This window comes from Gopherus flavomarginatus, chromosome 3 (genome assembly GCF_025201925.1).
Source record: "Gopherus flavomarginatus isolate rGopFla2 chromosome 3, rGopFla2.mat.asm, whole genome shotgun sequence".
NCBI classification, from domain to species: Eukaryota; Metazoa; Chordata; order Testudines; family Testudinidae; genus Gopherus; species Gopherus flavomarginatus.
This window is the reverse complement of record NC_066619.1, coordinates 277,695,765-277,708,002: the sequence shown is the minus strand read 5'-3', so window position 1 is coordinate 277,708,002 and position 12,238 is coordinate 277,695,765. Positions and strand designations below refer to the sequence as shown.

At 40.1% G+C, this 12,238-nt stretch overlaps 1 protein-coding gene across 3 annotated transcripts in view; it reads left to right on the top strand.

The window, feature by feature from the left end:
• The window catches only part of CTNNA2 (catenin alpha 2), an 828,797-nt gene that overhangs the window by 290,960 nt on the left and 525,599 nt on the right, over positions 1–12,238 (top strand). For all 3 annotated transcript variants that reach the window (XM_050943344.1, XM_050943345.1, XM_050943346.1), the window contains one exon: positions 4,475–4,678. In XM_050943344.1, coding sequence (XP_050799301.1) covers positions 4,475–4,678 — 204 coding nt within the window. The remainder of the gene's footprint in view (positions 1–4,474; positions 4,679–12,238) is intronic.

Sequence of the window (12,238 nt, the reverse complement as noted above, 5' to 3'; positions counted from 1 at the left end):
GAATACAATGTGTTAGCTTTGCTATAACTTGACACTGTTAGAAGAGGCTGTTGATAACTAGGGAGTGCACTTTGTGTTATAATATATTATCGGGATTTTAAAATATATGTTGATTCTCCTAACTAGCTATGTCATTTGACCTATTAATGATGTGATGATTTGAGCTGTCCCGGGCAGTAGATTGCACAAACTTATGTTTCATCAAAATGTTCTGAAAATTAAAATATTCCATTAGAATTTATCATGATTTGGCATTTAAATGGTCTATTTAAAATAATGACTGAAATGTTATGCATCTTGATAATTGGATTAATTCTCTCCCATCCCCAGTTGTAGCTCTCTCTATATTTACTTTTTTCATGACTCATTTTCTTTTAAAGTTCAGAGAACAGCAGAGAAATGGTAACATAACATCTTTGCAAACAGTTCAAATATGAAACCTGCTTGATGATTATAGCCAAATTTTACAGAGCAGCAGGTGGTGTGGGTAAAGTGCCTCTAGGCAGGAGCACAGATTGACTCTTCCTTTGCATCTGCCACCTTGAACTATAAAGAAAAAAAATGAGTCAGAAAATAACTCAATGGTGATCCAAAATCATTTATCATTATCTCATACAATACACTTAAGGTTTCTGTAACCTGCAAAATTTGCCACCTGGTAATTTGTTTAGCTCCTAAACTACATATCAACGTGTGCACCACTGTAATAATATTAATTTGAGATAAAAATGTTAACATGGAAAGCAAGTAGATTGTTCTTTTAAAAACATTTTTTTCCAGTTGGAGTTCAAATGTTTTTCATTTCCTAATACATTATGTGATTGAATAAATTACTCTATGCATTTACACATAACACATTTAGTTTAATCTATTTCCAAGGACTGCTCAGTTAAATAATTTGATTATAAAAACATCTCTTTTCTAATCAAATCTGCCTAGATAATCTAATCAGTTCTAATTACTGACTCACTTGTTCAGAAGCCAACCTCTGTGCTACCATGTAGGAGACTTGGCTTCAAGGCAATTTCAAAATGTTCACGTCCTAGGCAAAAGTAAGCAAAGTCCATGCAAGCCTTCAGGTTTTGCATGGTGTTGGAATAACAGCCAGGTAGTATGGAATGAGGGCAGGAGGTGAAAAGTGGGCTAAAATGAAAACCTGGGTAAACAACCTAGGACCTTCTGTCATTGAAAACTGGAAGGCAGCAGTAGAGGTTCTGTCAGAGAAAATAAACTAGTGGGTTGCTGCCAGAAAGTAGCAGCAGACCTTTTGTGATTCTGGCCTGCAACATCACCAATTGGTATAGTACTTGCCATTCAGAACTTATTTTAGGAATAATTAATATTTGTTTTCATATTTTTCTAAAAAAACCCTAATTACTGTACATATGATATACAGAACTTTTGCCATAACAGGGAGTGTACATTATTGAAACCATCCATCTAAAACAATTTAACTTAATTTAAATAATTCCAGTAAGGTAATAGGTTCAAAGGTTTTTAAGGCCAGAAAAGACCATTATGATAATGTAGTCTGGCCTGCTGGATAACACCAGTCGTACACCTTCACCCAGCAATTTGTGCATCAGGACCAAAACTTCTGTTTGAGTTATAAGTTTAGAAAATATCTCGTCTTGATTTAAAGCCTTCACATGATGGAGAATCTGCCACATCCCTAAGTAATTTGTTCCAATGATTAATTACCCTTACTGGTAAACAGATTGCACCTTATTTTTAGTCCAAATTTGTCTATCTTCAGATTCCAACTGTTTGATCTTATTATGCCTTTTCCTGCTAGATTAAAGAATAGTCATGAACAGAAATCTGTGACCACCTTGGAATGAAACTGATGTCACTACATGGCATAACTTGACCATTTAGTACATCTCTGTGATGGAGCTCATATCTTTGAGCTCCAATACCAATGAACAGTAAAGGGCTTCTGCTACACAGTTTAGCAGAAATTTTAATATACGCTACATTACAGTATTTTCACTTTTTGTTTCATGTCATCAAATGATGCCATCTTTGTTTCAGACAGGAAATCACCTCTCCCTAGGTCCATCTGACACAGTAACTTTGGAAATACCTTATGGAAAGTTTAGGGTTTACGTTTAGGTCCTCTTTGACTTGGACCTGTCTCTAGGTCCACACATCCAGGCTGTTTATATCTTTCTGATTCTTTCTGAACATCTCTAAGATACAGCTTTTCCTCTCTGTTCATACAGTCATCAATTTCCTCAATCTTGTATTGGAATTGAAAAATTCAGCCCCTTCTGTGAATTCTATAGATTCGCCCTTCTTATTGAGGCAGTGAGGCCTAGTGGCCAAAGTCAGTAAATCCACCCTGGTTTGCAGGGCAGTGCGCCAACCGACCAATGTCAATAGCTTTGCCCCAGTTAGCAGGGCTGTAAGGCCTAACCGACGAAGTCCATATATTTCCCCTCTCATCAGGGCGGTGAGCCATAATGGCTAGAATCCATGTATTCACCCCTAATAGCTGGGCAGTTTGGCCCAATGGCCACAATCAATAGATCACTCCTCTTGGCAGGGCAGTTAGGCCTAGTAGCCACAATCAGTACATTCTCCCCAGGATGACAGGGCAGTAAGGCTTAGTGGCCAAAGTCAGTCAGGAAGGGGGTGCCACACTCAAGGGGTGGGGAGGGGGTGGCAGCCCTGGTAAGGGGTCCAGGCCCTTCCTCTCCACTGGACCCCAGTCCAGGGCCCTTGTAGTGGCGGGGGCATGTGCTACTGAGTCAGTGGGGAGGTTCCGATTGAAACACATGGACTCAAAACACTAACTCACTAATTCCCCTTGGCTGCTTCTTACCATAGTTCCCGTTGATGTGGTCTGGGAATCTCTGCTGTCTCCGGGTTCTCCGGTCTGCGCTGTCCCCAGTTACCCCTGAGGCAATGGGGTTCCAAAAGGTGCCTTAGTGTCTGCTTGGGTTACCGCATTTCTGGCCACTTCCGACTATGGCTGATCCTCAGCTGGAGCCAACGGAGCACATCTTTCCTCCCTGGCAGTCAGCCCCAACTGAGCTGAGATACTCCTTCGTATACCAGTCTACTTGGAGCATGCCCAGTTGGGTGAAGGGGATGTGGCTTCTTCAACCCACAATATAGACTTTGTTAGACCCATAGCAGGAGTCTCTCTACGAGATTGGGGAGCAGATAGATACTGGGCACAAGGTTGGTATATAATCCACAAATACTCTTTATTGCTTACAAAATAAACCACTCACTCCACATTCATAACCCAAACATACTACACCAGGATCTGAAGATCAGAACTGAAGTCCTGATGGCCAGTTGATGTTCAGTCCGATCACAAGATGCGAGGAGCCAGCATTACCACATCTTAATCTAAACAGGGCTCTGGATCCACAAACCACTCCAAATTGCAAGTGTATCTAACATCCTTTATCATCCACTCCGTCACGTCATCAGTTGTCTGGGCAATTTCAAAGAGACAGTTCTGGGCAAATTGCCAAAATCCAAGATGTTTAGAAACAGTCCCAGGCCCAAGATGTTCCTCTTTCTGCAGTTCTTGCTTAGAACTGCAGCAGATACATTGCAACAGGTACATTGTCATGACAAGCTATGCAAAGGGTGGGGGAGATGAAGTATTATTTACCTTTGCCATTTCACGGGCAATGGGGGGGAAAAAAACAGAAAGATCAAGGGATTTATCCAAACTTGACAGATTTCTTGTGCTAGCTGGGAACTGAACCCTGATCTCCTGAATGCCAGAGCAGTGGGTCAAATAAAAGTCGATGCTCTGATAAACAAAAACATAACCCTACCAGCCCAACACCTAAATGCAAGCTTATATTAGTACATCATTTGTGTTTTCAAGTAAGGAAGAAATGTATTCAGAGGACATTGTGGTTGTATACACAAATCATTAAGCAATAGTTGTAAAAATTAGGAAAAATACATGTAGTCCTATTTAATGAAATCAGTGTAAAGTATAATGATGCTGAAAATGTGGAGAGGACCCATTCATTGTACCCAGAATTGAACATTAAATTACTTGAACAAAAACAGAGCCAGTTATGTTATATGATACTAACAGAGATTTAAGTATCAATGAACATGTGACATTCAGGACAACAATAGCATGTGAAAAGCTTCATAAGATCCAGTAAAAGTATAATAGTCAACAATTACTGTGCTTAAAGGTCACCTCCTTTTTTTGCTTTAGGCTATTGACATATTTGAAAACTCATCTGTTGAGATGTTTATTGCTAAGAATATAGTTTTAAAACAATTGAATGTTGTCTGGTCCTTTAAAATATGTCAAATTTCATAAAGCCTAGATATTTCAGTAAATGTAGTTCCTCCTGGAACGTAGCAGAGAACTAATGTATTTATTCAGTAGGAAAGATGAAAAGCCTTAAAGGGGGATATTTCAAAAATGATAGCAAACACCCAAGAATGCTGTTCATTTTTCTACATATGTTTTATATTTCAGAACAAGATTATTTTAGACCCTATGACTTTCAGTGAGGCCAGATTCAGACCATCTCTTGAGGAGAGGTTGGAGAGTATTATCAGTGGAGCAGCACTGATGGCAGACTCTTCATGCACACGTGATGACCGCCGAGAGAGAATTGTTGCCGAGTGCAATGCTGTACGACAGGCCCTCCAGGACCTACTTAGCGAGTATATGAATAATGTAAGTGATATGCTCTTTTTAGTCTTTTCCTCCTCTATGGATTGTTAAGCAGTTCTATGACTATTCTGAAATGCCTACATGCTTAGTAAAACTGATGATCCTAAATAGCAGCCGTTCAAGAAAATCAAGGCAGTCACTTAAAATCCTTTGGTGGTATTCAGTGTTTTGGGTTTTGAGATCGTTTTATAGTAGTTTGTTACAAATAATTATACCCTGAAATGCATTTTGCTCTGAAAAGGAATGTCCCCAATTGTAAGATTCCCTCACTCTGCTGCAGAATAAGAGACTACTGTGTTCTGCCTCAGTGATTCGTTTCATTTTAACTAAAAGGTAGTTCACACAACTTTAAAATATTTCTAGCGAGCCCAAACACTTTTGTGGAATTTGTATAAAACTGCTGGTTGGTAAGCAAAGAGGGAATATGGATAAGTCAAATGAATATATCCTAGATACTATTTTTGTAAAAGAAAATGAGTAGTCAGTTTCTAGCATTATTCATCGTTGTAGGGAAATAGTCACTTAGTGTTTTATTCCGATGTATTCACAGAGAGTTACTATATGTGAACTTAAGTTTGCATGTGGGAGGATGTAGTTAAACCACAAAGATTCTTATTTGCTAGCAGTGTAATTGGAGCTATTAACGGGAAGTGTGCAGATTCTCTGAATCGGTTCAGTATTATCTATCATTATTGCAGTGCACATAATGAAATGTTTTTAAAATATCTTAAATACATCAGTCACCACAGTGTAGACATACATTACCGTTTGCTTTATGTTTACGAGCTCCTACATGATAAACATACTTTTCTTTGCAAAGCCTATATATACCTCCAAATTTATTTGTAGATATTCTGCACTATTGTTACTAGACCCATCCATCATCACGAAGCTGTGATATATGCAGTGAGGTCATAACCAATCAATAACCATTTTTTATATTACAACTTAATTCCTGGAAATATTGTCAGAAGCAGTTGTTCTCTGAAAAATATGGTGATAGTCACTTCAAGCAGGTAATGGTGATGCCCATGTCTTTCCATGGGCTCCTAGACGTCTGTGTTTAAGGATATTACAGTTTCAAACCCATTTCTCCTTTTTTTTTGCACATACAATATGTGTTTGGAAATATTTCCAAATAAGTATTTCCACATTTAAGGTATCCTGATATGTTTACCAATGCGAGTGTTCTACTCCATGCTTTGTTTTTCATCGGCTGGTAATATTAGAGTTTAAATAAACACACTGACATATTTTGATCCTGTTTTTTTCCAAGTGTCTAATTCCCATAAATGTTGAAAACTAACATTCAAGGTTTGAGTGTTTTTACTATTATTTCTAATTGCAAGACTGATAATATGCGATATCAAACCAGTGAAAGTATTCAATCTTATAGTTGCTTTATTGTATACCTGAGACAACTAGATTTTATTCCTTAAATTGTTTATATTTTCATTTTACTGCTCAGTAAAATGGTGTCAGCTTCAAGGAACAGCTATTTCCCCAGTCTAGGATTACAAAATAGAAATTGTTTGCTGTTTTAAGGTGACAGTTGATATGTTCTTCGGTGCAAATGACAGCAAAGCTGATGGTTTTTTTATCTTGAGGTGAAAGCCGTAAAGAAAGTGAGTTAAAGAATAGGTGATGATGATGTGAAATATAGCTTTTTAGATTGCTGTCTGTAGAATCTTGTCTCACAGAATTATTACTTTTAGGTGTAAGCTTGAAAAGGTCTCTACAAAGATCGTTCCCAAACTGATGGATTGTTGTATCCTGTTTCTTGGTAGTGTCTGTTTTTATGTACCATGCTTTGTGATGGCAAAATGAATTTGCCTTTGCTTCAGAAACATTACTTATTTTATTTCTGACACCACTTTCAGATAAGGCAAAAGAATCTTTATAGTTTAATGACAGCATACATTTATGACCATGCAGAGGATGGTTAATGTAGTTTCAGGGTTTCTCTTAGAATGCGTAGTGGTGCAGTGTTCTGTTTTACACTTTTATATATGATGTTTAAGTAATTGAGTTGATAAGTATTTGACCATCTTTATATTTCTATTATTCTAACAGCAGTCTAATTAGATCTAAGATCCATAATTCCCAATTCTTTTACTCTTCATGTTTCATATGGAATGTAACCAAATCAGTTTGACAGTTCATGTATAAGTATCTTCTTCTTAATAAATGTTTAGTTTGAGGTATAGTATTTCAAATTTTAAAAATAAAATATTTCATTTAATAACTCTTTATTTATTTATTTATTTATTTATTTTAATATTTGTGTCTCCCAGCATGGCTTCTATTTTGTTTTTAACCCCTGTCAAGAGCTTTACAACTACCAAAGATTTCACTTGCAAAATTCTCAAAAGCTTGGTAGAATTGTTGCAAGGTAAAACTAAATCGGATTGGGATAAGACATGGTTTGGAACAACTGACAGCCTGATTAAGAGATGGCAAGACTGTAAGAGTATATTGTTCCCGGTTAGTATTGAGATACGTTTGCAGAGCTGTCCGAGGGAGGCTTTTATAATCTGCCCAGAATGCCTTTAACCAGTGCTATCTGTCCCTCATTTTAAATTTACTCATACATTGTTTTGATTAAAGAAAAAGAGGAAGAGGTAATGGAAAAAAACCTGAAAATTTGTGGCTAATAATGAGTTATAAAATGTGCTCACTCCTTTGATACTTTCCATTGAGAATACAGTTATTTTATGACAGTAATGTATGCCAGTATTTCAGTGAGACTGTACATTGCAGTTGCAACAATATTATTATTTTCTTGTCTATTAAAATGTTAATAGTTCTCCTCAACCTAAAATCACCTTCCCCTCCACCAATCCTCTTCAGTGATCTAGGACAAGGGAGACTCACTCTTCATCTACAAGTTGTTTTTTGTTTCATGTTGTTTAAAGAAGAGTCCTGATTCTCAACTCCCTTGCACTAAGTGAATCATTTACACCTGTGCATAGTGAGTACAAAATGGGTATAAATTGTAGTGTTTTACATCTTATTTTACAATCAGTTTGCTCAGGTATGACTGACTCGGTGCAAAACAGTAGAATCGGAATGGATGCATTCAGTCTTAAGACAAATCTGCCTATCTTACCTTTCACTATTGTGACAGTAGGTGATGTTCCCCCAGCTTCAGGTCAAGCAGGTAAAGGATAGAAAATTGTGGTGCAATAGGGAGAATTATTCTGCTCATTTTGTAGGTCCCCAATGTGCTAGTGAGTTACTAACGTCCTTCTAGCTAATTATATGCTTGGAATGGAATGATTGTATATAGCATATGCTGCTACCTATACAATGTTTCAAGCAAATTGCCTCTGGATATCTGATGAGTAGGTGAGGGAGAGGTAAGGTAGGACAGGGTCTGAGGATCCTTTCAAAAGCTTTTGTTCTCTCTCACACTGTTCTCAGCCATTAGTTTTTGTACTCAGGCAAAAGGAAGGTTTGCAAGGGGAAACGGGGGAAGAGTAAGTTTTGGTTTCAGAAAAAACGATTTTCAATATTATCAAGATTTCAGGGAAAGTGACAAAATTTTGTGCTCAGATGTGGTGAAAAGACAAAACTTGACAATTTCACTTTGATTTTTTTTAATGTTCTTAATTAGACTTGGTTCAGTTTTATTTCCTCATCAAATATTCAGATATTCTAGCTCCTTTGCAAATATTTGTTTGAATGATTAGCACTGTGGGAGGTTTTGCAGTAGTAGCCCACAGGAGCTCTATCCTATCATTGTTATTAATAATTGTATATTGGTATTATGATGGTGCACAAAAGCCCCAGTCAGGAGTGGGGCTCCATTGTGCTAGATGTACAGAAGCATAGTAAGAACCTCTAAGAAGACAAGATAGACCAAGTCATAAACCTCATGTAACTAAAATATCAAAGGTACATGTCTTGTCAGTTACATTTTTTAAGATTTTCCCTCAACAATCCCTCCTCTTTCTTTCTTTCTTTCTTAGCTCTCCCAAAGGACAACTCTGATGATTTTATTGTGAGTCTCATGGTATTTGGTGTTTTTTTTTTTAATAAAGACCTGGCTTCTGTAGTTTTCTAATACTTTTGTTTTTAAATGAAAGAGATTGTTTCTAGTCCTCATGGCTTCAGAGAAGAGCTTGAAAGGAGAACTGATCAGAAATTTTCCCTGTCTGGTTTTATGCCAGTTCGCTTACCTGGCTCCTTGGCAGACTCCTAGCTCTTCAGCCTGGTGGGATGATGGAAGGCAGAGAGCCCCAGAAATCGTAAAAGTGCCAGATCCTGTGCTTTGTGCTCTGCCAGTGCTCCCAGGCTTCCTGGCTCCACTTCAGGCCACCTGGTGAGCTGAAAGGGAATCAGGATACTGCAATCCCCAGATAACCTGGGAGCCTTGGAGCTTTGGGATCTGGGGCTTCCAGGCTCCTGGCTCCCCTTCATTTTACAGACTGAATTTCATTTTTAAATCTAATTGTTCCAAGTTTTGAAAAAGAAAATAATTGATTCTGTTACTTGGAGAATTTTGAAACTTTTGGTTTTCCAAATTGGAACAAAACCAGATTTTGAAATTGTGTAATCCTTCTTGAAAATGTGAATCCCAAAGACCCAAACACCAGAAGGCAAATAAAAAAGAACTCAAAAAGTAAACCTTCTTATAATCTCATTTTTAAATCAGTTTCATGATTTTGGGGCCTGACTAGGTATTTTTTTTTTAAATCTTGGGATTGGTAATACTGAAGTCCTTCCACCTCTGGCCCCACTACATGAATACTCAGACAATATGACTACGTTCACCGTATAAGTGAGAGGTGTGATTTTTCCCTGCTCTGTACACATACGCCAGCTCTCACGAAGCTAGCCCAAGTGTAAATAGCAGTGTAGCATTTCCAGTAGCATGACTTTGCCATGCCAAGTTTGTACCTACCATTGCAGATGGATTTATACTCAGCCTGGCTAAGCTATGCCTTCACTGCCAGTACCCATGCTACCATGGCGACACTACCTTTTGTACTCTCACTAGCTCGATGAGTTGTGCCAATAGGTGATCCCCCTGCTTGGGTAATCACACTCATAGCTTGTATTGTAGACTTAGCCTATATGAGAAAGGGAAATACCTTCTAATACCCTCACCACTTCTAAAAAGCCACAATTAACTCCTCCTCAACAATAATCAGGCTGTTAGATCGGGGCTCATATTACTGAGTAGCAAAGAGTCCTGTGGCACCTTATAGACTAACAGACGTATTAGAGCATGAGCTTTTATGGGTGAATACCCATTTTGTCGGATGCACCCACGAAAGCTTATGCTCCAATATGTCTGTTTGTCTATAAAGTGCCACAGGACTCTTTGCTGCTTTTACAGATCCAGAAAGTACGGCTACCCCTCTGATACATATTACTGAGTGACACAGGCTCAATGGTAGTTAACCTTTCTGTTTTCAGCAGAGGTGTGGAAAGGGGCCTTCCTGACAGGCATCTTCCTCCAAAGTCCACTGGCTCTTGGCACCTCTTTCCACCATGGAGGAGACTGGTGCCTGCTTCAGGTGCAGGACAGGAGAATAGAGTGGCTGGTCCCTGCCTGCAGGCTCCCATGTCGACTCCTAAAGCTCTTCTCCTCTGTGAAGTGGGACTGCTTTTGGCATGACCTCTGGGCAAAGGGACAGGGAATTTTCATGGCCATTGAGTCTCATGGGCTCAGCAGCTACTGTTGGTTTCCCCCCTTGTGGTGCAGGGAATGTTTCTGATCAGGGCTTCGGGGCCTGCCTGGCTATTTCCTGTACCTAGTATTCAAGAGTCATTGCTGCGGCTTTTCCTGCAAATGGGGTTCCTCTGTCAGCAGATACACCAAGGTTGGGGAAAGGGAACCTCATACCTATTGGGTTTCTGAGAACTGGGCGAGTGGAAGCCTGCCCAATGCTAAAGGATCCCCCCCAGCCTAGAAAGAGGATTTACAGGACCTCAAAAACCCAACTGATTTCAGGGGACAACTAATAAAAGAACAGGGACAGGAGTGCGGTCAAAGGGACTTGAGAAAGGAGTCTGACGGGGACACCGAGCAGAGAACCGCAGAACCTCATAGCAACACTATCTGGGACTTCGAATGAACTTCAGAATGCATGCATTCAAAATAGTGACAGGGTGCAGCGGCAATCTTTTAAAGACCCATTTATTCTATGGCATAGATTTAGTAGCAACAGAATCCTGCTGTTTTCCTTGTTACTCTGATTCTTAGATTCATAGATTCATAGACTCTAGGACTGGAAGGGACCTCGAGAGGTCATCGAGTCCAGTCCCCTGCCCTCATGGCAGGACCAAATATTGTCTAGACAATCCCTAATAGACATTTATCTAACCTACTCTTAAAGATGGAGATTCCACAACTTCCCTAGGCAATCTATTCCAGTGTTTAACTACCCTGACAGTTAGGAACTTTTTCCTAATGTCCAACCTAAATCTCCCTTGCTGCAGTTTAAGCCCATTGCTTCTTGTTCTATCATTGGAGGCTAAGGTGAACAAGTTTTCTCCCTCCTCCTGATGACACCCTTTTAGATACCTGAAAACTGCTATCATGTCCCCTCTCAGTCTTCTCTTTTCTAAACTAAACAAACCCAATTCCTTCAGCCTTCCTTCATAGGTCATGTTCTCAAGACCTTTAATCATTCTTGTTGCTCTTCTCTGGACCCTCTCCAATTTCTCCACATCTTTATTGAAATGCGGTGCCCAGAACTGGACACAATACTCCAGCTGAGGCCTGACCAGCGCAGAGTAAAGCGGAAGAATGACTTCTCGTGTCTTGTTTACGACACACCTGTTACGACATTCCCCTCTGTTCCTCCTCAGCATTTTTCAGATTTCTGATCCATCTCCTCAATCTGTGTGGGGTTTTGTTTTTAAAGTCCCCCTAATACCCTAAACACATTTGCAGGGCCGACTCTAGCAATTTTGCCGCCCCAAGCACAGCGGCACGCCTCGGGGGGCGCTCTGCCGCTCGCCGGTCCCGCGGCTCCAGTGGACCTCCCACAGGCGTTTCTGCAGACGGTCAACTGGTCCCGCGGCTCCGGTAGAGCTGCCACAGGCATTTCTGTGGAGTGTCCGATGGTCCCGCGGCTCCGGTGGAGCTGCCGCAGGCGTGTCTGCAGGAAGTCCACCGGAGCCGCGGGGACCAGTGGACTGTCCACAGCCACACCTGCGGCAGCTCCACCAGAGCCACCTGCCGCCCTCCCAGCAACCAGCTGAGCGCCCCCTGTGGCGTGCCACCCCAAGCACGCGCTTGGCGCGCTGTGGCCTGGAGCCGGCCCTGCATATTTGATATGACGCAGTGGAAAGATTCCCCTCAACCCTTTTGTATCTTGCCCTCTAAAGTTGTCACCTGTTTCCAACTCCTGATCACTTGAGCTGTTTGGCTACACTATGGGTCTATGGAATGCCATGTCTGTAGAGAAAATGTAGGCCTTCTGGTAATTTTGCTCACTGAAGTATAGGGAAATATATTTGATTTTTGCCCCAAATAAAATGGTATTTTAAGAAAGTGCGGCAGTGAGTAAAATCTAAAAGCGTTTAATGAGCAGTTAGAGGTCATTG